Genomic DNA, 25515 nt, shown 5'->3' on the forward strand with positions numbered 1-25515 from the left:
GTCAATCAGTCTGAGGTTGAGGTGAGGTGAGGTTTGAGGAACATTGTTACAAACATAATTGATTTTAAATAGAAAATACATACTTACAGTAATTTGGTAAAAGTGTGTTATCATTTATTAGTAGAAGTTGTTTGGTATAATAAGATCAGTCCATACGTAATGTTGAGGTGAATAAAACTATTATTTTTTTACCTTGTTATAACAAATGGTAGACCTACCTAACCTATAACAAACCTCAGTTTACCGAATTACTTGATATAACGAATATTTACTGGTCCCCTTCCGATTTGTTATATCGAGGTTGCACTGTAAACTAAATTTTCAAGGGAACTCTCTTTGTCGTTATACTTGCAATTTAAGAAGGCGTTCGAAACCTAAGTTGTTTTTTTTAAGCGGCTTGGGATTTAAAAAAATTAAGGGTGGTCTCTTTTCTCATTATGCTTGCATTAAAAAAAAGCTACTGAATTTTTGAATTAGAAAACATAACCATTAGGGATGAAAGATGATGTAGACATTGAAGACAATGGTTACAATAGTTTCTAATAGATGTACAACATAGTTAAAAAAATGTAAGTCCTTTCTCAAAGCCATAGAGGGCATTAAAAACAAATTACTAGCGTGATGATAAACGATTATGATCGCTTAAAAATCAACTGTGCTAGTCGGTACAGCGAAACGGCTGCTCTCTTTAAGTTTCGTGTGAAGAAAGTCTAGTTGATTGATTCATTAATTGAAAATTCTTTACTGCACAAAAATATTGTACAAAGGCGAACTTGACGCTGTGGCGGTAGCCATCACAGAACACAAGATATTTGACAGATGCCTAAATCTCGCTTACGACATTTTCAAGACAAGATTGCATATTTAAATACAAGTTCCGAACAACAACATTAGGCATTCCCGATCCTGCGGAAAGTCATTCCCGAGCCTGCGGAAAGTCATTCCCGAGCCTGCGGAAAGACACGCTCAAAACACGTCATCTCGGATCCTCCCGATCCACTAACGGTGCTTCTAGGTACTTCAAGCACCGGTCACCGCTTACGTCGAACCCGTCGCATGCGACGAAGGGCTCGACGAGTAAATTAACTCTCAGACACAGCCCTCTGAGTTTCTCGCCGAATCTTCTCAGTGGGTCGCGTTTCCGATCCGGTGGCAGATTCTGCAAAGCACGGCTCTTGCTAAGGTTCGTGTTAGCATCGTCGTCAGGTTTGAGCCCCGTGAGCTCACCTACTAGTTACGGTTACGCTGGAATAGCCTCTCTATGCTACCAGCTTAGGTAGGAAAAAAAACAAAAAAAAACATTAGGACCGTCGGTCTACCGAAAAAATATGAACCGCTCGGTGAAAGATCTTCCCTTTGTCGTTTAAGCCTCCTCAAAACGCCATGCAGGCATTCTCTTCCAGTTCCAGTTCCAGTCCTCGTTGATGAAGCAAAAGATTCAAGAAATGCGTAGCTGTGATAAAGTTAACACATGGCGATAATTTAAAGAATTATAGTAGGTAGACAGGAGTGAAAATAAACACCAAGTTGTTGTTATATTAAATATGATATTATATTAAAATTTTATTGTATTCTTGAGTTTTGCAAGATATTTTAATAGCGCGCAGCGTTGTACGGTGCTACGTTTCAGCCTTCTTTGTCACGACCAGCGTTAGAAATCTACCAAAATTTAAATTGTATTGATTAATCTTTAAATTAATACATTAAGCAAAAACTTTGATTTCAAACTCTTTACAAAAATGGCGCGGATGGAGGAGTATGAAATATCCCTCATTTATAGAGAATATAGGGAAGAAGTGCAGAATGCTAATATTTTTCTTTAATTATGCATAAAAAATACATTAAATCAATAAAAATCACACACACTACCATTTATTTGACACAAACACACACATACATATATATACCATTAACAATATACACTCTTTTGTTTGTTGTAAAAGTCTGTGGTCTAATTGAGAATAGATTAATATTATCTGGCGTTTATTATTTGTCTATAGTGTAGCCTTGGCGAAATCTGTAATTATAGAAATAAAGTCTTCGACAATAGAACCATAATAATATTCAAATTTTAATTTCAATTAATTATAGTCGAATTTCGACTACTTGGGGACAACTGGTCACCATTAAAATACAATCACGTACAAGTTTAAACAGGTATGTACGTAAGTAATGTCACGAATGTGATTTATTATAATATTTACATTATTTAGTTTGTTACATTCTTTTTTTTTTATTGCTTAGATGGGTGGACGAGCTCACAGCCCACCTGGTTTTAAGTGGTTACTGGAGCCCATAGACATCTACAACGTAAATGCGCCACCCATCTTGAGATATAAGTTCTAATGTCTCAGTATAGTTACAACGGCTGTCCCGCTCTTCAAACCAAAACGCATTACTGCTTCACGGCAGAAATAGGCAATAGTGCGGACTCAGAAGAAGTCATAACACCAGTAAGTTTGTTACATTCGTGTTTTCTTTTTTATGTTCACTTCGTATGTATTCCTTAAGTATGACATATCGTTTTGTTGAGTCTCGATTGTATTCTTGAGTCTTGCAACAAATCGCGCATCGATGCAACGGTAAAACTTTGGATTTCTTTCTCACCTCTCGCGTTGGAAAGCTACGAAAATTTAAATTGTATCGATTAATTCTCATTGAAATAGACTCACATACGAGTACGGGGAAATAATGTCACGAACGTGATTCATTAGAATATTTACGTTATTACGTACCTATGTCGTCAGCGTTTATTTACGGTCCAGTTTTTGGGGAAACCTGTTTCACGGCGCCATAATTACGTACAATATGGGTTTGGCTGTTGAATGAACCATTATGATTTATTTTTATGAACTTGTGATACGCACGTGACGTTCATTTGGTTGGAGGTTGGGAACAAACTACTTAGTTAATCTGTCTTATACCGAAAATATGTAGCATTATTTTTAGCAGTAAAAAAAAGAGTGGAGCACCTTGCTCCCTACATTTTCAGCAGTGAAATCAGTTGCTGAGAGTGGAGTGCCTTGCTCTCTCCAGGCACATGGGCTATTAAGTAGATTTTTCTTCAGCATACACACGACGTACAAGAAAATGATGGGAAAAAAAAGGAAAAAAATAAAAGCTTCCTCCTTTTCCTATCTACCTACTGCAAGGCGTCTAACGGTTGACAATTTTTTAATTTTTTTTATTGCTTAGTTGGGTGGACCACGTCACATCCCACCTGATGTTAAGTGGTTACTGGAGCTCATAGATATCCATAACGCAAATGCCGCCACCCACCCTGAGATACAAGTTCCAAGGTCTCAAGCATAGTTACAACGGCTGCCCCACCCTTCAAACCTAAACACATTACTGCTTCATGGCAGAGATAGACAGGATGGTGGTACCTACCCGTGCGGACTCACAAGAGGTCCTACCACCAGTAAGAGGATGTAAACAAAAGTTACATAAATATTATCTATGCAAATAAATAAAATTTAAGTGTCTGTTTTTTAATATTAAAATAACCAATTTTTACTCCATGCGTATGAATGTAGGTATATATGGTACATATACCATAATAACATCTTTTACAATTTTTGTTTGTCTGTGTGTCTGTTTGTTCATTTGTTCCGGCTAATCTCTGAAAGGGCTGCACCGATTTTGACAAGTCTTTCACTGGCAAATAGATATAATAAAGAGTAACATAGGCTATTTCTATTTTAGAAAAAAGTCTAAAATTATTATATAATAAAGTAATTTTTTGGGCTTAATACTACGCGGATGAAGTTGCGGGCTAGTTACGATATAACATTAATGTCGAAAGGGGAGCGTGATTATGCATGTTCGTCGTCGGAGAACAAAATGTCAATCTGAAAAATCACACAGCAAATAGTCTTTCTTAGGAAAACTGAAAAAAAATATAGAAAAAAATTATCATAATTTACGGCTTCACAGTTTTTTTCCTTTCGCCGCTTACAACCCCAAAAAAATTACTTAATAGAAAATATTCCTACAAATTTCAAAGTTCCAAATCTATTTGTTTTCTTGCATTAAGGCTGACATTGGTACTGAAATTTTAGGAGCTAAGCCATCAATGTAATAGGTATTTGATTAATATGTAAATACTTTCATAAAATAATCGTTAAATTATTTTATTGAATGAAATAAATTTTAGAACGATAGCCCTGCTATTATAGAATGCGGATAACAAGCCGCGCGTACAAACGAAAAATATTTAAATGTAACAGGTTTTTTTTCATGCGTATTAGTTCGGATTAGTACATAGGTTAGATGAAGATAATATTTGGAATAATAATTAATGCGCAATAATTTGTGACGTATTATCCATTCGTGCTGTATGATCGCGCGTTAAAAAATTCCTAATAAGAACAGGCCTAGTTTTAAACCCTGCTGCTGTTTTTGATTCTGTCCGACGAAACACGAACTAAATAATCGGCTGCTTTTCTTGTTTACACCACAAACAGAATAGAATAGATTACATATTGTAGGTAAATGGACAGTTGACGGTCAACACTGCCTTAGATATTAAATCATGAATGCTCTTTGAGGTATAAATAAATAAATAAATATTTACTAACAATCACGCCACGTTAACTGGTCCCGTGATAAGTTCGTAAAGAACTTGTGTTACAGGTACCAGATAACGGATATAAATATAAGATTTTTATTATACACATACATATATTTAATAGACATCCATAACCCAGGAAAATACATTTATATTTATCATACAAATATCTTCCCTTGGCGGGATTCGAACCCGCGACCCCCTTGTGTAGTGACCATGTCACTTACCACTACACCAGACGGCCGTTGAAGGCTAAGGTGATAAGGTTGAAGTCTCAATTCTATTCAGTAATAGCACCCGTTAAGACGGAACAATTCATTACTTTGAAAAAAAGGAAAGATGTTGATTCAATGAATAATTGCGATTGCCGGCGCAAATACAAAATTCGTTAAGTTGTTAGATTAATAGACTTTAGTTATTTCATTTATTCTATCTTTCTCAATTTCATTTGGAGTTGTGGCCTAAAGGATAAGACGTCCGGTGCATTCGTATCTAGCGATGCAACGTGTTCGAATCCCGCAGGCGGGTACGAATTTTTCTATTGAAATACGTACTTGTCAAAATATGTTCACGATTGACTTCCACGATGAAGGAATAACATCGTGTAATAAAAATCAAACCCACAAAAATATTTTGCGTAATTACCGGTAGTAGGATATCTTGTGAGTCCGCACGGGTAGGTACCACCACCCTGCCTATTTTTGCCGTAAAGCAGTAATGCGTTTCGGTTTGAAGAGTGGGACAGCCGTTGTAACTATTCTGAGATCTTAGAACTCATATCTCAAGGTGGGTGGCGGCGTTTACGTTCTAGATGGGTTCTTTGGGGCTCTATGGGCTCCGGTAACCACTTAGCACCAGGTGGGCTGTGAGCTCGTCCACCTATATATGCAATAAGAATTTTAAAAAGCCTACATTAAAACACTGGGATTTTATTTGGTAATTAAAAGTTTGAGTTTATTTTTTATTATTTTTAACCTTAAAGACCCAGGGTGCTGAATCTCAAAATACAACACTGGGCATAACTAATACGGAGTACTTAATTTATAAAGTAATTTCAATATATTTAAAATTAAATTTAACAAAAATAAACGTCAGAAAATTGTTTTAATTTATTTAGATTTATTTATAAGTCCCTTTTAAATCGCTTAATGTTATACGTACAGTATATTTATTACCTTTTCACAACTTATCGTATTGATGGGTTAGGCTGACCAACTTGCGGCAGACATAATTACCTACCACGTCGAATAGGTAACGTCTCCGCTGTGTGACTTAAAATCTCTTTTACTAGTTGGTTTCTACTAATTCTAAAGAATAGCTTTCATATTAAAATTAAATAGCGTGCGTCGAAAAAAATCTAAGAATCAAAATAAGATTATTTTTAATATTTCATCGAATCAGAAGGAATACGCATAACCTCCCTACCCGTGATAAGCGGGTATGTTGAAGTCGAACCAATTCAGGCCCCCGTCGTAACGACCCACGTCCGAATTTCAGACGAAACAGAACTTAAAAGTGGCCCTCGTGTGTTGTTGTATCGTGCCGCAGCGGCCGGGTGACAAGAAAAGCGCAGAGCACATATTTTCTAGTCGTTGGACCGGGCTGGTCCTCTCGGTCGGCTGGCTATCTAACTAAGAGTTAGGTAAGAATTAAATTGCTGTCTGGTAAGTGTGGCATAAATTAAAACAATGAATAAATTTTAACAACGGTGGACTTTTTGGAGGGAATACAACTGTTAAACTCTTTTAAAATTGTTTTATTTTGTTAAATTAGGGTTTATTCAGGTTTAAACGTGTAATTATGGTTAATTATTAATCACTTTATAACAGTGAAAGGTTGTGAGAAATTAAAACTAAATCACTGGACGTAGCTTGTAGTTTTAACTTTTGTTATAAAATTTTTAAATATATAGGCGATATTCCTTTTGCCTTTTTATTTGTCAAATCAAACAAAATAAATGAATTGCAGATGCCTGCCAGTGGTGCTGACAAACGACAAAAGGCGCTGTCAAATATGACAACATGGACGGCGCGTTTGCGTGGATTTTTGGCTATAATTGTTAATTTTAACAAAATGAATTTTTAGTTTGTAAAAGGACATTACAAATATATTGGTTTACAAGAAAATGGTAACGATCGTTGACAATTTAGATTCATTGAGTTTGCAAGAGCCAATCTTCCAAGATGTCAAGTATTACATATCTGGCGATGTCTGTGAAAAGGTTTGTTTTAATCATATTTATCAAGAAATAATGATTAAACATTATTTTAAATTAACAATAATATATATTTTTTTATTCAGTAAATACTTTTTAAACTACAGAAGTACTCTTATTAAGAGAATATTTGTCATAATGTAGAATTAAGAATGCAATAAAAAAAAAAAAATAAAAAAAATTAACTAAACATTTCAACTATATAACATTTGTTATGTGATTGTTTTCACTGATTTACCCTTTGTAAAAGTATAGATTGTTTTAGTTTTCCCTCTAATGGTTGTTTGGAAGGAAAAATAGTTGTATTATCTAAAGTAAGTTTGGTGAGCATCCCATGCTTTATATATTTTTGATGACAGGTGTTTATATTTTAGGTCATGCAACTTCTTCAGTCCGGAGGTGCAGAGAGCACAAAGTATTTTTCTGACTATGTCACACATTTAATTTGTGGTCAGAATGCTGCTGATAGCGACATTGAAGACGCCCAGGAGATATATCAGATCCCTGCAGTGACTGAACACTGGGTTTATGCATGTGCACGTCTTGGAAAACTTGCTAATACCAAGCCTTACATCCCTTATAAGAATAAATTATTTAGTAATGTTGTAGCTTGTATTGCAAAAGTTAGTGCAGCCGATGCTAAAACATTGTTTGCTCTCATTACTTTCCATGGTGGCCAAGTGAAACTGAATTTAGACTCTCAGTGCACTTATTTGATCTGTGGTTCTGCCAGTGGCAAAAAATACAGTGTGGCGTTAAATCTGCCTCCTTCAAGAATTAAAATAGTGACACCTGATTGGGTAATTGAAAGTCTCCGAGCAAGAAATCAAGTTACCACTGAAGTTTTCCACCCGAAACTTCTAGTGGTGCCCCAACCTCCTCCCAAGTGTATGGACCGCATTAGTGCCATAACAGGCTTTGATTTTGAAGAAGGTATCGCCAAAAACGAAGTTCCCACACAAAACATGACCGAGAACAAGGATGATAGTACACAGGCCCTACTAGATAAACTAAAGCAAAGAATGCCTTGGAATCATCCACCCTCTAGTATAAATGCCTCAATAACATCTACTGCAGCAGTCAGTTCCATGGGTTACACCACATCTCAAATGGCTACCTCAAACGTCATGAGCAAAATTCCTCAAGGCATGGTAGCACAGAATGTCCATATTCATTCAAGTCAAGCAAATCCAACACTGATGCAGAAATTCAGTCAAAATACAGTTGTTTCTCAGCCAAATATAAGCATACAGAGTCAGGTAAATCTGAACCAGCAGCAAAGCTATCAGAACTCTCAGCAACAGCAGCAGCAGCAACAACATCAGCAGCAGCAACAACAACAACAGCAGCAGCAGCAGCAACAGCCCCATGGGTTGACAGCGATACAGATTCAACAACAGAAATTATTGCAACAACACCAGCTAAAGATGCAGATGCTGCAGCAAAACAAACTGAACAATCAACAGAATCAGCAGTATACACAGCAAAATGTTGCTGTATCACAAATATCACAAAACCTTTCAGGGCAACTCCAACAGCACATGCAAAACACTCAACAACATCATTTGCAGCAATCAATACAGACTCCAACATCCATGAGTTCTGCTCAACAACACATTGAGAACATCAGTCAGATGCTAAGTCAAAGTGCTAACAATTTGCAACAGGCACAATTAAACCAACAGAACATGGCAATGAAACAAACCCTGAGCCTGAGTCAGCAGACTGCCTCACAAGCCGTACAAAACATTGCTCAGCAGCTAGCCCAGTCCACCCAAAATTTACAGAACTTGCAGAATGCCAAACTGAATCAGAATTTGGGGCAAACTCAAGTCATTAATCAACAGTTGATTAGCTCTGGACAACAGCTTTCATCCCAAAACTCAAATTTAATTCAACAACAAAACGTACAGTCACTGAATAATCAAAATATTAACATGGGTGTAGTTAATCAAGGCCTTGTGAGTTCGTCTCAGGGCCAGCAGGCGCAAGGTGTGCAACTCAACCAGTTAGTTGGCAACACCGGTCAGCAGTCTGTAATCGGGCAACAGATACAGACAGTTCAGCAGACCATTCAAGGACAAGGATCGAATTTGCCTGTCCAAAGTGCATGGAGACAGCAAAACATTCAAATGGTCCAAAATGTGGGAGGACAGCATCAAATTATTAGGAATTCACTGGTTCAGTCACGAAATCCTCAGAATCAAGTTATACTGCAACAGCAAATTATGCAAACTCAACAACAGGCTCTGATAAGTAACCAACAAGCTCAACTGAGCCCTCAGCACACAATACAACAAGCACCGCAACAAATCCTGCAACAGACCATCGGCTCTCAAGGTCAAACTCATCATCAAATTTTAGTACAAAAACAACAACTGCTAAACAGTTCGGGTCAGCAACAAATTGTACAAGCCCCACAGCAAGTGTTGATTAATCAACACACCGGTCAACAACAAATATTAGTACATGGGAATCAACAAGTGTCCTTGCAAGGCGGCCAACAAATACTGTCCCAAGGTCAAATTGTTAATCAATCTGGACAGCAAATAATCTCTCAGGGTACTCAGCAAGTTCTGACACAAGGTGGGCAACATGTGATCACTCAGCAGGGTCAACAACATCAAGTTGTGATTGCACAATCGCCTCAGCAGATTGTTTCACAGTCTGGTCAGCAAATAATTGGTCAAGCAGTTGGCCAAACACAGCAAGTTCTATCCCAACTGCCTCAATCTCCTCAGGCTGGGTCACAGTTGACGGCAGCAGGCGGAATACAGCAGATAATAACCCACGGGGGCACTCAGCAGATTGTATCACCTGGAGGCCAACAAATAGTTCAGGGAGGGCAGAATGTCTCATGGCAACAGCAGCAATACTTGCAACAGAGACAACAGATTGCGCAAAATGGAGCAGTGGGACCGCGGGTATGTTAATTATTCATTACCCACATTTGCAGTAGATTTTTATGTAATATTTACATACTAGGTTAATTTAGTATTGCCTACAACAGTAATAATGAGCACTAGTATATGATAACTGTTTAAGTTGAGTCTAAAAATAAAATTTTAATAAACAATTTACCTTAAACACACATCGTTTTCTCGCATTAAAACTGTATAATCTCAAAACTTACTAATTTCACAGAAAAGTGTTTTGAAGGTTCAACATGTGATATTTTTTATATTATTACGAATCTTTGCAACATTTATTTTTAATTTTTTACCAGTTACCTTATTTGTTTTTTAAAGTAAGATAAAATTATGTATTAATTTTGTTATTAGTAGTCAAAACATAGGTAAACTAAATAAAAAAAATGAAACTAAACTGCGCAGTGAAACTTTTGACAGTATTTATGAGAAAAATACTGGTCATACCAAAAGTTTACGCATATTAACTTAATTTCGAATATTGTTAGAAATTGTACCTTTTTTAATGCGAAATGACAGTATATTGTAAAAATGAACAGTGAACATTTTTTTTTTGCTTAGATGGGTGGACGAGCTTACAGCCCACCTGGTGTTAAGTGGTTACTGGAGCCCATAGACATCCACAATGTAAATGCGCCACCCGATATATACCCACTTTGGCAGTAAACCGTTGTTGAGTGTCGTGCTCTTGATTCACGTGCAGGTGTCGTGGACGGCAGGAGCGGGAGGTCGCCAGCTGATCCACCTGGACGCACACACACACGCGCAGCTCCAGCAGATGAATCCGCAGCAGCGCGCCCTGTTTGTCGCACAGCTACAGAAAAGAAGACAACTTTCCTTCCAACGTGCTGCTCTCTCGCAACAGCAGGTATATTTGTTTGACTGATAGGGAAACTTAATTGTTTTTACACGCTGTATATTGTATCACTTGTATGTATGTTTGTAACTGACTCCTTTAGACGCGATTTTGACCCACTTTAAACGGCCAGATTTCATTCAAATTTTGTAGTTCTATCGAGGACCAATGACAATACACTAATTTGATAAGATTATTCCATTTTTCAATTTGCAAAATAAGTTGATAAAGCAGGAATTGATGTTAAAGTACTTAATAGTTTTAAAAATACGTTTTTATAGAAAGTTTAACTAAAAAATGATAAATAAGTAATACTTTAAAAAAACTAAAAAACAGTCTTTATATAAAATTTATTTATTTCTTGGGTTCCAAAATGTTATACATTACAGGTAACATATACATGATCTCACACTAAATGCTAACACAATTACAGGTGCCGACTGCATTCATTGGTAAAAAAGCGGGTTATTGTATGTTACTAGAGAAAAAATATATATATTTATATAGATTTCTGCACACCTTTGCCTACCTGCCCTCTACATACCAACTCCGCGACCTTGAAATGCGTCAGGAACACCCGTCCGCTTCGCTGGGCATTTAAAATTAACATTATTATTACTCACCCCCACAAAGATTATCATCATTAACGCCCCTGCAACTGTGTAGAGAGCCCAACACTCAATAAATATTAGCCTATCGATTAAGTACATATATTTTCTACATGGACACCAAGTTTCAAGTCAATCGGATGCACGGTTTCCGTCACGGTCGCTCAGCTGGCGATCTTCTTGTATACCTTACTCACAGGTGGGCTGAAGCCTTGGAGAGCAAGGGCGAGGCTCTTGCTGTGAGCCTTGATATCGCGAAGGCCTTCGACAGGGTCTGGCATAGGGCACTTCTATCGAAGTTACCATCTTACGGAATCCCCGAGGGTCTCTGCAAGTGGATCGCTAGCTTTTTGGATGGGCGGAGCGTCACGGTCGTTGTAGACGGTGACTGCTCTGATACCATGACCATTAACGCTGGCGTTCCACAAGGTTCGGTGCTCTCCCCCACGCTTTTCATCCTGTATATCAATGACATGCTGTCTATTGATGGCATACATTGCTATGCGGATGACGGCACGGGGGATGCGCGATATATCGGCCATCAGAGTCTCTCTCGGAGCATGGTGCAAGAGAGACGATCAAAACTTGTGTCTGAAGTGGAGAACTCTCTGGGGCGAGTCTCCGAATGGGGTGAATTGAACTTGGTTCAATTCAACCCGATAAAGACACAAGTTTGCGCGTTCACTGCGAAGAAGGACCCCTTTGTCATGGCGCCGCAATTCCAAGGAGTATCCCTGCAACCTTCCGAGAGTATCGGGATACTTGGGGTCGACATTTCGAGCGATGTCCAGTTTCGGAGTCATTTGGAAGGCAAAGCCAAGTTGGCGTCCAAAATGCTGGGAGTCCTCAACAGAGCGAAGCGGTACTTCACGCCTGGACAAAGACTTTTGCTTTATAAAGCACAAGTCCGGCCTCGCATGGAGTACTGCTCCCATCTCTGGGCCGGGGCTCCCAAATACCAGCTTCTTCCATTTGACTCCATACAGAGGAGGGCCGTTCGGATTGTCGATAATCCCATCCTCTCGGATCGTTTGGAGCCTCTGGGTCTGCGGAGGGACTTCGGTTCCCTCTGTATTTTGTACCGTATGTTCCATGGGGAGTGCTCTGAGGAATTGTTCGAGATGATACCAGCATCTCGTTTTTACCATCGCACCGCCCGCCACCGGAGTAGAGTTCATCCATACTACCTGGAGCCACTGCGGTCATCCACAGTGCGTTTCCAGAGATCTTTTTTGCCACGTACCATCCGGCTATGGAATGAGCTCCCCTCCACGGTGTTTCCCGAGCGCTATGACATGTCCTTCTTCAAGCGAGGCTTGTGGAGAGTATTAAGCGGTAGGCAGCGGCTTGGCTCTGCCCCTGGCATTGCTGAAGTCCATGGGCGACGGTAACCACTCACCATCAGGTGGGCCGTATGCCCGTCTGCCTACAAAGGCAATAAAAAAAAAAAAAAAAAAAAAAAAAAAAAATGGTTAAGTAGTTATAACGGAACATCCGTAAAAACCACTGTAGATTTATATATTACTTTAGATTCCGATCCAACTTACCATTCTCTCTCCCTTCCGTTCTTCCCTTCACATAACGCTTTGACTTCCGGAACTTGTGTATATATATTTAATCAGCACATTACTGAGATTTAAGCTGTTTTTATACCAGGCGGGGACGGGCGGACAGTCTCCGCCGGGGGCTCCGCAGAGCGTCACCTTCATACGGAGCCAACTGGCGCCCGGACTCGCACCACAACAACAGGTAACATCAGTATTGCTTTTATGGTAAATCGCACAACCTGGTTAAGGAATTTATTTTCTGTGCATCATCTAACAAATCCTCAACACTATTATTCAATCAAATCAATTATTTTTGCACAATACACCACTACTGGCCATCTTGACTTTCTGTCACTATTTCCGCAGTCTTCATCTAAATCAGTATGGTATCATCAACGTCATCCTTCATATCTTTTTTTCAATACCCACCTTCAGTATTTTACCAACTGGCCTAGTGCCTACTACTTGGGTAAAGCCCATAAACTATCGCAATTGCAAAATATTGATGAAGCCTTTTGTCTGCTTTTTTTGCTACCTAAGCTGATGGTCTAGGGGGCTCAAACCTGACTATGTTCCTAACGCGAACCCTAGCAAGAGCTGTGCTTCGCAAAATCTACCACCGAATCGGAAACGCGACCCATTGAGTATCGGATCTCCAGCGAGAAACTTAGTGGGCTGGGTTCGACGAGAGCGAGTGCTTGGGGTACCTAAAATCACCGTTAGTGGATCGGGAGGATCCGAAATGACGTGTTTGGGGCGACGTCGACTGCTTTCCATTCGGTCCGCAGGATCGGGGATGTAGTTATCGGCGGCCACGATGAGTGGGCTCTCGTGTCGTGCCGCTTTATCGAAATGGCATTTTGCCTGCAATATTGGTACCAAAGTACTGGTTTTCGTTATCCGTGATTCGCATTCCATTGAGACTGCGACCTTATGTCCAAAGAAAGGCGGTGACGTTCAATTAGTGGACTCGATTTGTTCTTCTAAACTCTTAGCACGTTAAAATCATATCGAGCGATGAAATGCTATGTAGTTTAAGCAACATTTCACGTAATACGTAACATTTTATTTGATTATTACCATCAACAATTCGGTGTTTTTAATTGAACTTCAATTATATTGCCACATTCGAATAACTGAAAGAAGTTTTTTGGTCATGAGATTTTTTCTAAATTTTAAACTTTGAATGGATCTCCTTGTAAAGTTTAAAAAAATGACGCTTAATCCAAATAGCTTTTCACACCTCGATATTTAATAGTTTATCTGTCATTATCGAGTCGTTGAAATAATGAAGCAAAATTTTACGAAATCTGTATTCGAAAACTAGTCCTAATTATACTGTTGGTCAAGGTACAATGGCTGCAGCAGCAAGGAGCGAGGACCACGACTATACCAGCGGCCACGCCTGCCCCTCCACCGCAGTCTCCAGGTCAGATAAATAGGACAGTTTTTTTTTTAAAGATATTGTGTCCTGGTCACGAGGCCTTTAAGCCAAATCGTATTTCGAATTATACTCTGTTTTAAGGAATGTCATTGTAATACAAATTAAATGCCTTACGACTGTCTGCTGGTTCAAGAAATATGAAGTTTCTTGGTCGTATTTTTTGTGCTATTCGTACTCCATTGACTCGTGAACGTGTCTGTAGAAATGTCGATGAGCGAACGAGCTAACTTGATATTAAGTGGTACCTTGATTTGAAGTCGTCGTGGCCTAAAGAATAAGACGCCTGGAGCATTCGTATGTAGCGATTCACCGGTGTTCGAATCCCAGGCGGGTACCAATTTTTCTAATGAAATACGTACTCAACAAATGTTTACGATTGACTTCCACGGTGGAGAAATAACATCGTGTAATAAAAATCAAACCCGCAAAATTATAATTTGCGTAATTACTGGTGGTAGGACCCCTTGTGAGTCCGCGCGGGTGGGTACCACCACCCCGCCTATTTCTGCCGTGAAGCAGTAATGCGTTTCGGTTTGAAGGGCGGGGCAGCCGTTGTAACTATACTTGAGAACTTAGAACTGATATCTCAAGGTGGGTGGCTGCACTTACGTTGTCTATGGGCTCCGGTAACCACTTTCGTTTGGAGCCCCTGGGTCTGCGGAGGGACTTCGGTTCCCTCCGTATTTTGTACCGCATGTTCCATGGGGAGTGCTCTGAGAAATTGTTCGAGATGATACCATCGTGTCGTTTTTACCATCGCACCGCCCGCCGCCGGAGTAGAGTTCATCCATACTACCTGGAGCCACTGCGGTCATCCACAGTGCGTTTCCAGAGGTCTTTTTTGCCACGTACCATCCGGCTATGGAATGAGCTCCCCTCCACGGTGTTTCCCGAGCACAATGACATGTCCTTCTTCAAACGAGGCTTGTGGAGAGTATTAAGCGGTAGGCAGCGGCTTAGCTCTGCTCCTGGCATTGCTGAGTTCCATGGCGACGGTAACCACTTACCATCAGGTGGGCCGTGAGCACGTCCACCCACCTAAGCAACAAATAAAATAAAAACCGGGGAAGTCGCATAAACACTAAACCAAGCTCTTTTACGGGACTCTGTACTTACGCATCTCTTAAGGTCTGTCCCCGGAAAATTACCAAACTAAAAACGTTATCGTACGCGCCTTTAATGGTACAACTGAACGAATATATTGTTTCGCTTGTACATGTTTTAATATTTAAATCCCTCCATACCTACTCATGCATACATAATAAAAAGGAACGTGTGACGTTTTCTAAAATAAAATCGAATTCGGTCCAATAAAGGATTACATTTTTGTAACGTATCTATCATACGGTTAAGTATTTTCTAGATAGAAAGGTGAATATCCCAAATAACTTGCTTAAAAATGATAAATACCTCACTGCTGAGTGCTTAAATCGATTGTAACAAGTGAATATGACATTTAATGTATTTGAGATGAATAGTGATAATGAAAGTGAGTTTTCTCGTAGTGAATTGGATTTGTTTACGGAATTTACTTCACAGTGGGGCTGTCGTAAAGTTTCAGGTATTTTTATTGATTGAGGTTTCGTAAATGGCCACCTCTATTTTTGATCAGCATTTAATATTTTTATCTCGTTGAAAACTGCCATCGATTCTCTTTGGCGGCCATGTGCGACGAATTGCTCGACGAGTAAATTAACCTTCAGACACAGCCCACTGAGTTTCTCGCCGGATCTTCTCAGTGGGTCGCGGTTCCGATCCGGTGGTAGATTCTGCGTAGCACGGCTCTTGCTAGGGTTCGTGTTAGCAACGTCATCAGGTTTAAGCCCCGTGAGCTCACCTACTAGTTAAGGTTACGCTGAAATAGCCTCTCAAAGCTATCAGCTTAGGTAGGAAAAAAAAAGGTGGCCATGGGATCCAGTGTGTTTTTCATTAGATGTGTAACGAATTAAAATGAGTCGAAATCAGGAGTGTTATTCAACAACAAAATTAATATTTTGACACAGACCTTTACTCAGTTTAAATTACCATAAAATCATTGTCTGCTTCTATTCTCTACTGAGATATAGTTAATTACGGTCATACTTCGCTCTATTGCTAAACGTTAAAATTACTTGCGCGCCATCTGTTGTACATTAACGGTAATATCACAAAATTTGAAGACAATCAGACAAGCTATATGCATTATAAATTAATAAGAATGACATATTTATTATTACATAGAAGATGACATAAACCATAACTATTGTTGTGAGTTATAGATACAATAAAAAATTACTGCTTGTATGAATATAATACAACTTACTTAGTCATAGACAAAGCTGCCTATGTATGTAATTGTAGATTGAATAAAACAGAGGTAACACAAAAATATCTCCAGAAATGTTTTAGTAATTTTTTTTATTGCCCTTGTAGGCAGACGAGCATACGGCCCACCTGATGGTGAGTGGTTACCGTCGCCCATGGACTTCAGCAATGCCAAGGGCAGAGCCAAGCCGCTGCTACTGCTTAATACTCTCCACAAGCCTCTTTTGAAGAAGGACATGTCATTGCGCTCGGGAAACACCGTGGAGGGGAACTCATTCCAAAGCTGGATGGTACGTGGCAAAGAAGACCTCTGGAAACGCACTGTCGATGAACGCAGCGGTTCCAGATAATATGGATGAACTCTGCTCCGATGGCGGGAGGTGCGATGATAAAAAGGAGATGAGGGGATCATTTCGGATATGTCGGCAAAAAGAGTAATTAATCGGCTTTTTTTTCTTTTGTGGTAGTGGGTGGTACAGCCGTAGTGAGTCCGGTTGGCGGAAACGGAACTGTGGAGACTCAGCTCCAGCAGCTACAGCTGCAAAGGCAGCAGCAGATGCAGCGCTTGCAGCAGCTGCACGCGCAACGGGAGAACGCCGTGCATCATCACGCAGCCGTTAAGCAGGTTCGTTTGGACATGTTGAAGATCACGTACATACGTTAATAATAAATTATCTATTCTCGGGGAATTCATTGAATTTTAATGTTTGAACACATACGTGCATTTGCCTTCTCGCATGTAGAGAGAATTTGAAGTAATAACTGGGTCGCAAGCACCACGCGTATTTACCTTCATATATTTACGTAAAACATTACAACTATCCGTGCGCGCAATGTACTTGAAACAATGCATGCATTATATATTTCAAGTCTTTGTAAATCCTTGTAAATCTCTGAGTCTCTGTGAGTAAAGCATTCGCGCATTGCCGTGTGAAGGATACTCGTATTACAATGTTACCCGCGACCCTAAAATCGCGAATTACGTCATGGTTAGGAATGACAGAATTCCTGCCCCTAAAGGTGGGACTGCCCTTTACTATAGGCGGGCCCTGCACTGCGTCCCACTCGATGCCCCTCGCTCTCTCACATCGAGACATCAGTGTGCCGTGTCTCACTGACGGGACACCAGCTTCACTTTCATTGGTGGTAGGACCTCTTGTGAGTCCGCACGGGTAGGTACCACCACCCTGCCTATTTCTGCCGTGAAGCAGTAATGCGTTTCGGTTTGAAGGGCGGGGCAGCCGTTGTAACTATACTTGAGACCTTAGAACTCATATCTCAAGGTGAGTGGCGGCGTTTACGTTTTTTTACGCATTTTTTTATTTTTTATTGCTTAGATGGGTGGACGAGCTCACGGCCCATCTGATGTTAAGTGGTTACTGGAGCCCATAGACATCTACGACGTAAATGCCGCCACTCACCTTGAGATATGAGTTACAACGGCTGCCCCGCCCTTCAAACCAAAAGGCAATTACTGATTCACGGCAGAAATAGGCAGGGTGGTGGTACCTACCCGCGCGGACTCACAAGAGGGCCTACCGCCAGTAAATATAATAATAATATAATTGAAAGGTGTCGCCTGGAGTATCCCCGCACGTGGTCAGCGCCGCCCCGTTGCCGGAGCAACAGATCGAAGGGTCTCTGCTCACGGCCAACGCCACCGATCAGCAACAAAGTAAGACTTATAATATACCTTTATGGTCATTCACGTCAACACGTATGGCTCGACTATAGATGCCTTAATTAATACTTTTGTAGGCAGCGGCTTGGCTCTGCCCCTGGCATTGCTGAAGTCCATGGGCGACGGTAACCACTCACCATCATGTGGGCCGTATGCTCGTCTGCCTACAAGGGCAATAAAAAAAATCATAATGTAACTTAAAATTAATCTATGGTACAATTTAAAAAAACTTTCCTTACACTTTGTAGGGCAAAGGAAGTAGTGTACCATCTTTTTTTTTGGCAGATATCTCTGAATGCTTCCATACTAAGTGGTAATTTTTTAATTTGGCAACATTCATGAACGATAACGTATACTTTTTTTTTAAATAATTAATAAAATGATGCACTAACCATTTCCTGAATTACAATATCTTCCCAGATCACTATGACCTATAAAAGGTTAATTGTTGTGGATGTATAAAAAAGTCAATAAATAAACTTGACACGCATAAATTGGTTCAAATTTTATACTTGTCGTAGCCTGCGGTGGTGGTAAGAGGGGCCGCTTTGAACAAAATAAATAGCATAATTATTATAAGAATAACTAATAAGTCAATAATAATTATCGTTACTATGTAGTTACCAGAATTATGCTTTACTTTGTTTGAGTCTGTTTTGTTCACGGTCTTTTTCTCAAATCAAGAAAGAAAATTGTAATCTAATAATGGATATATCGAATTCTTAAAACCGGATAATATATTTCCAGGGAAGAATTAAGGGAATCTGTACCATTGGATACCATAATCGTGTAGACCGTTAATTACAAATGTCATTGTATAAAACTGTGTGTTTGTTTGTAACTTTATCATTGAACATATAATAAATAGTACAGAGTAACAACAGGACCCTGGTCATCATTTGATATTGCATGTTACTGCATCCACTAAATCTCATTTTGCTGGTGGTAAGTGGGTACTCGTAAACCCGCACGGGTAAGTACAACCATCCTGCCTATTTCTGCCACGGAGCGGTCACGCGTTTCGCTTCGATGAGAAAGCCGATGTACAATATAATTATAACTCCGTGTACTTAGCACGAGTTTTTAACTTCTCGATAGCTTATGGGCTAACTCCAAATTTGTACGGAGTTGGAACAGCGCCCCTAGCGGCAAACGTAGGTAAGTTGATCTTGTGTCTCGAGGTGAGAGTTTACGTTGAAATGTCTATGGTCTGAGTTTTTCCATTCTCCTCCGTCTATTCAATAAAAAAATTGAGAACAAAAAAGTTTTTTGTAACATTTTTTTATCTATATATGTAAGTAAAATAATATAGTTTGTTTCAGTTCGTTGTATTAGTTTATCCATTAGAAATGCATAGTTTATTATTAAAATTTCTTTTTTTCATCAAAGGTTCTAGCTTGGAAAACAACGGCTTTACAGCAATCGATTTCAAAGAATTTAAATATATATGAACATTGAAATTGTCCATCTATAATTCTGTATCCATCTGAAAACAACTAAAATTCTAATCAGGATAATGAGCAAATTAATATCAATCTATTCTTATAAAAAGGACTGAGTTGATAATATTATCGATAGTTTTATGTGAGGACTCTATTTTGTACCGTCTGCATAATAATCATTTTTCACATCGGTCAAATTCGGAACGTAGTCATCACTGCACACCTGACCGTTCATACAGCAATGGCAACATTATCGTGATAAGGGAATATAGAATCGAAAGGAAAATTAAAAAAAAATCTACAAGTTAGGTTAATATTTGACCACAGGTAATGCACTACTGGTAAATCCCAAGACAAAGACAGCGCTAGCGAATATGTTAAACATACGTCTACAGGGGGCGGCGCCCCCCGCCGACCACGAGCCCTCGGCCGCGGGCGCACTCAGGTTGGTCCAAAAAAACAATCCATATAAAATTTGTATACATGTGTTTTTGTTACAGATTTTAGCTGCATGCTTAATACAAACTCTAGTTACATGTAAGAAATACTTTTATTTTTCTTTTAGATCCATTAATTTCACGAGCCTTTTTATTTTTATATAATTTAATATTTTTTTATATATAAATATAGCTTTTTTTTTGTTGACCGTACAGTAAAAATGTATTTATAGAGTTATTCTATTATCGATAAGATATTGAAAAAAAAAAGACTGACAAACAGATGACTCATGCTTGTGATATATTATTGAAATAACTTTCACTTTTTATAACTTTACTTTTTACTGTATTAGTTTGGTATTAGTTGCATGATATAATTTTTTGTTCTGAAGTAATCTGCCTTAACACGTGCCCTAAATACACAGCTCCCATTTTAATATTGCTTTCAGTAGTTTTATAACAAAAAATTGACAGTTTATTCTAACGAGATTTATCTTTAGCTTACATACAAATTATTTTTGGCTTTTTATCTTATATATAAAATAAGCGTTAATAGAATTGCAACTGCTTAATAAATTGTAGTTGCCTATGAAACTGCTGTTTTGTGTTACTTGAAGTTTGCTTTTTTAATTGTAATTAGAATTCTAGTCATTTTTATTGGCTGTTATAATTACTTGGTTTTTTTTTTCAATTCTTTGAGCTTGTTTTTCTATATGTACCATATTTAAAAAATCGTTTGTAGGTATATAAATGTTTGTCGTTACATAAATTGTAACAAAGTGCATCTGTTTAATTCGCATGGAAGGCAGAGGTAAGGAAAGTTGTCTTATACTCGTATAGGAGACAAGTTGAAAAATTTTTCAGTTCTAACCGTCAAATTACATTTCAAAAACCATTCAAAAGTCAAACCCGCAAATTAAAATTTGCGTAATTACTGGTGATAGGAACACTTGAGAGTCCAACGGGTAGGTACCACCACCCTACCTATTTCTGCCGTGAAGCAGTAATGCGTTTCGGTTTGAAGGCAGCCGTTGTAACTATACTGAGACCTTAGAACCTATATCTCATAGTGGGTGGCGGCATTTACGTTATAGATGTCCATGGGCTGCGGTAACCATTTAACACCAGGTGGGCTGTGAGCTCGTCCACCCATCTAAGCTATAAGAAAAAAAATCTAAATAGCAGACATAAAAGAGCAACCGGTTGACGGTGTATCGCGCCCCAACCCGGCAGGCTGGTTCTGGTCCAGCGAGGTATTCCGGGACACCAGCGGCACCGTCTGGGCGGCCTGACGTCGGCCGGGCGTCCTTGGGGGAGCTACGCCGTCTGGTTGTAGTGTTGACTGCGGTAACCCCTTACCTCATCCGGGCTTGACCTGGGAGGGGATCGGGCTCTTGGGCGAAAAGTGCAGAGGAGTTGTTTAGTAGGTAGGGTCCTGAAAACATCCTTGGGCCCACGGTTTCGCAGTCGCGGACCAGTCCTACGTACCCCGCGTACACCCTAGGCGCGGGGACCTTGTAGGAGGTTCGGCCGCAAGCCCCAAAAAAAAGTTGGTGGTACCTACCCCTGCGGACTCAAAAGATACCCTAGTATTCGATGCTAAAAAAGAATCCGAACCGTGTTGTGGTAATAGATTAAAAAAATAAATTGAAAGATTTACTGACGCTAGGAAAATTTCTAGACCACATCGTATAGTAGCACTCTCTTAATTGTTAGGATTTACATTCAAGTCAAAGAACATGCAAAGAGTGGACAGCAGACTTTCTTTAAATAAAAAAAACAACAATGGTGTAAGTTTTTATGACGTTATTATTCAATCCAGCAATTAATACCCAACTTCAATTTTATTAATGATATTACTAATATGAACACAAAATGGCATTTTCATAGGAATCTCGATATCATTTAATCATTTAATGACACGGTGTTCTCTTGTAAAGAACAATGGCAGCAATGTATGGGACAATTGTACCACCATAAAGTTTCATGTTTTTTCATTTAGTATTCTTTATTTGATAGATAATATCATTGTCGAATATAATTTTAATTATCAGAATTTTAGAACTTTGCAAACATAGGTATTGTACCTTCATACGTAGTGAGTTTTTAACGGGGACGCAGAAATGTCATGTGGCGCTCTTAAATTATATTAAATATTTTAGCGTTTTGTAGTGTTATGACTTTAGTCAAAAACTCAACCACATTTCAATACCTACAATGTACACAGAACGCTAGCAGTATATTTTTTTAAAACAGTGGAACCGGTATGCCATTTTTGTTTGTCGATTCATCCGTTTGGACAGGCAAAGGATACACAGGCCACACTGCCAAGCCTTCTAATTATTTTTTTGCAGAAAGTCGTTAAATATAATATTGCTGTAGAGGTAATTTTTGTCTGTCCGTACAGTATCGATTGCTTTCTGTTTAGTAAAGCAGTTTTTCCTTACACATGCCAAGTTTCAAAAACTTATAATGCGTTTTGTTATCAATGATCAACGTTTAGTAGATATCTTTTTTTCAAATATGCTTTTCTGGTTTTTGCGGAGTTTTAAAAATATAATAAATACAAGAAAATATTTGGATTGTTATTTTTTTTTTTTTTTTTTTTTATTGCTTAGATGGGTGGACGAGCTCACAGCCCACCTGGTGTTAAGTGGTTACTGGAGCCCATAGACATCTACAACGTAAATGCGCCACCCACCTTGAGATATAAGTTCTAAGGTCTCAGTATAGTTACAACGGCTACCCCACCCTTCAAACCGAAACGCATTACTGCTTCACGGCAGAAATAGGCAGGGCGGTGGTACCTACCCGTGCGGACTCACAATAGGTCCTACCACCAGTGATTACGCAAATTATAATTTTGCGGGTTTGATTTTTATTACACGATGTTATTCCTTCACCGTGGAAGTCAATCGTGAACATTTGTTAAGTACGTATTTCATTCGAAAAATTGGTACCCGCCTGCGGGATTCGAACACCGGTGCATCGCAACAACGAATGCACCGGACGTCTTATCCTTTAGGCCACGACGACTGTTAGTTACCCTTTATAAATCAGACAACTCTTAGTGGTACATAAACTGCCGTTCTTCTTTCGTGGGTAATGTTGTATCACGCGGTCAGTGGTAGCTTAGTGATGTGTGATGTGCAGGCTGATGACAGCAGCGCACGCGGCCGGCGGGACCGTTCGCGCCCCGGCGAGGCTGCTACTGGGACCCGCCCATCATCCGCACCAGGTAAACATTATATCCTTGAAATTATTACTGTTGGTAGGACCTCAGTTAAATTATAATTTAATATTTTACTATATATTTGGTATTTACATGTATAACTTTTCAGTATGGCCGTCTTTTTTTAATACGCTTTTTTTAGCTTCAGACGTATGTATGTTAGTATGTAAGGAAATCTTTGAACATGATTTTGACCCTCTTCAAAACGTCGGATTAACTCGAAAGGACATGGGTCACTCTCCATACATTGCACGGCCCACAAAACGAAGTTCAAGGACAGTAATGAAATTAAGTTTAAATAACAGACTATATATCCCTTTTATTATAAACAAATTAAAATCAATATTGTTCATGGGGATACAGAGATATTTAAAAAATAAGATAAGATTTTTAGGTTTCCTATATCATATGATTTGCTGTCAATACACTTACATTTTTATGTCATCATCAGCTTAAATATTATTTATATCACTATACTTTATAACACAGACCTAATCCAATGAACGCCAAGACCTAATTTTATGCACAACAAAATATAATATGCGGGTATATCGCAACGAAACACTTAATAATATCCACAATGCGCATGTGTGCGCAAACGACTGATCAAATGTAAAACGTCAATAAACATTAAACAAGCGTAGTTTTGTTTTTGCTTAATATGAATAATTATTGATCAGTGTAATGATTTATTCTACGGATTTAAAAGTATAAAAATAGATTTTTGTTTAGATATAATGTTTTATATTTATTAGTTTTAAAATCCATTAATTAAATATGTTAATATATTTTGCTGGTTTTTTGCAATATAATGTATTTTTTAAGAAGATTTAATGTTGATTGTTTAAAATATAAATATATTTTACCTATGGCAACTCCTTCAATATTATCAATGTAGCTTAGTAATAATAATTCTTTTTATTTATGTTTTTAATTATCCCACCATTAAAATACCCTTAAATTTTACAATAAGTATGTAAAAATGAAATGTTTTTTTTTCTATAGATATTTCATTCGTGTCCTCGAGAGCACTAGTAGCTGGGCCGAAAATGGCCCATGTCCTTTGGTATACTTATTAAGGACTGATGACAATCCAATATTTAAACAAAAATTGAAAACATTGAAATTCAACTAAAAAAGAAAAACAAATAATAGTTTAAAAAAACTAACAAAATACGCTTTTATAGAAAATCCAACTAAAAAATATAAAATAAATTTTAATAAATTTGAATTAAAAAGAGTGTAAGAAAAAATTATTTTATTGTAAAAAAAAGCGCGGGTTGCACGGTATCAGTAGTTATAAATATTTTATGAACAGATGAGTAGAAGGGTTATTTTGATAATATCCTGAAAAGCATCCCACGCTTTTTTACAATAAAATCATTTCTTCTTACACTATTAACTCCTGAGTGAGATTTGAAAAGCGATCAAACGATGTAATAATGTAAAATAAAAAAAAAGGAAACTTTCTTGTTGTGTCTAAAATGTGAGTATTGAGAACCGTATTGGCTTATACGTAGCAGTCCGTGGTCCAGTCGGGAACGAGTCCCGGCGCGGTGGGCAGCAAGGTGTACACAGGCCCCGTGCGGGCCCCCCCCGCCCGTGCGCAGTTCTACGGGCACAACCCCAATCTGAAGCTGCCCCCGGACCTCTTCCTGCTCGGATGCGTCTTCCACATTGTGAGTCTTCAATCTTGTCACTGTAACTACATATTTTCTTGTGTTTTTTTTTTAATTGCTTAGATGGGTGGACGACCTCACCGCCCACCTGGTGTTAAGTGGTTACTGGAGCCCATAGACATTTACAACGTAAATCCTTGCCACCCACCTTGAGATATCGGTTCTAAAATATCAGTATAATGACAACGGCTGCCCCACCCTTCAAGCCGAAACGCATTACTGCTTCACGGCAGAAATAGGCGGGGTGGTGGTACCTACCCGTGCGGACTCGCATGAGGTCCTACCACCAGTAAAAAAATACCAGTATTCGTTTAACAGGTAACTTCGTGACATAGACACGATGAAGTGACCGGTGACGACAGCGACTGATGACGTCATCATTCGGCTCTTCAAGTCGGAATGTATTGCATAGATAATATACATAAATTATTTATAGATAAGCAACTCAAGCACTCAACAAAAATGTTTACGGGCATCGGCCACCAAAAAAATATTTATCTTCAAGTATCGCAGTTTCAGGGCCCTGTGTATTGTGCGACAATAGTCAGGCTTCGGCCTTAATGAAATTTTTAT

The 25515-nt window shown here is 38.8% G+C and overlaps 1 protein-coding gene across 1 annotated transcript in view; it reads left to right on the forward strand.

The window, feature by feature from the left end:
* LOC101745343 (PAX-interacting protein 1) overlaps positions 1–25515 on the forward strand; it is a 40353-nt gene that overhangs the window by 2070 nt on the left and 12768 nt on the right. The window contains exons 2-12 of the mRNA XM_038016546.2: positions 6068–6212; positions 6539–6791; positions 7160–9709; positions 10416–10580; positions 12833–12925; positions 14074–14152; positions 16939–17096; positions 18044–18146; positions 19922–20039; positions 23185–23269; positions 24784–24942. Of these exons, the coding sequence (XP_037872474.1) occupies positions 6696–6791; positions 7160–9709; positions 10416–10580; positions 12833–12925; positions 14074–14152; positions 16939–17096; positions 18044–18146; positions 19922–20039; positions 23185–23269; positions 24784–24942 (3606 nt within the window). The 5' untranslated portion in view covers positions 6068–6212; positions 6539–6695. The remainder of the gene's footprint in view (positions 1–6067; positions 6213–6538; positions 6792–7159; positions 9710–10415; positions 10581–12832; positions 12926–14073; positions 14153–16938; positions 17097–18043; positions 18147–19921; positions 20040–23184; positions 23270–24783; positions 24943–25515) is intronic.

The sequence above is a fragment of the Bombyx mori genome, chromosome 16, assembly GCF_030269925.1.
Source record: "Bombyx mori chromosome 16, ASM3026992v2".
Classification (NCBI taxonomy): domain Eukaryota; kingdom Metazoa; phylum Arthropoda; class Insecta; order Lepidoptera; family Bombycidae; genus Bombyx; species Bombyx mori.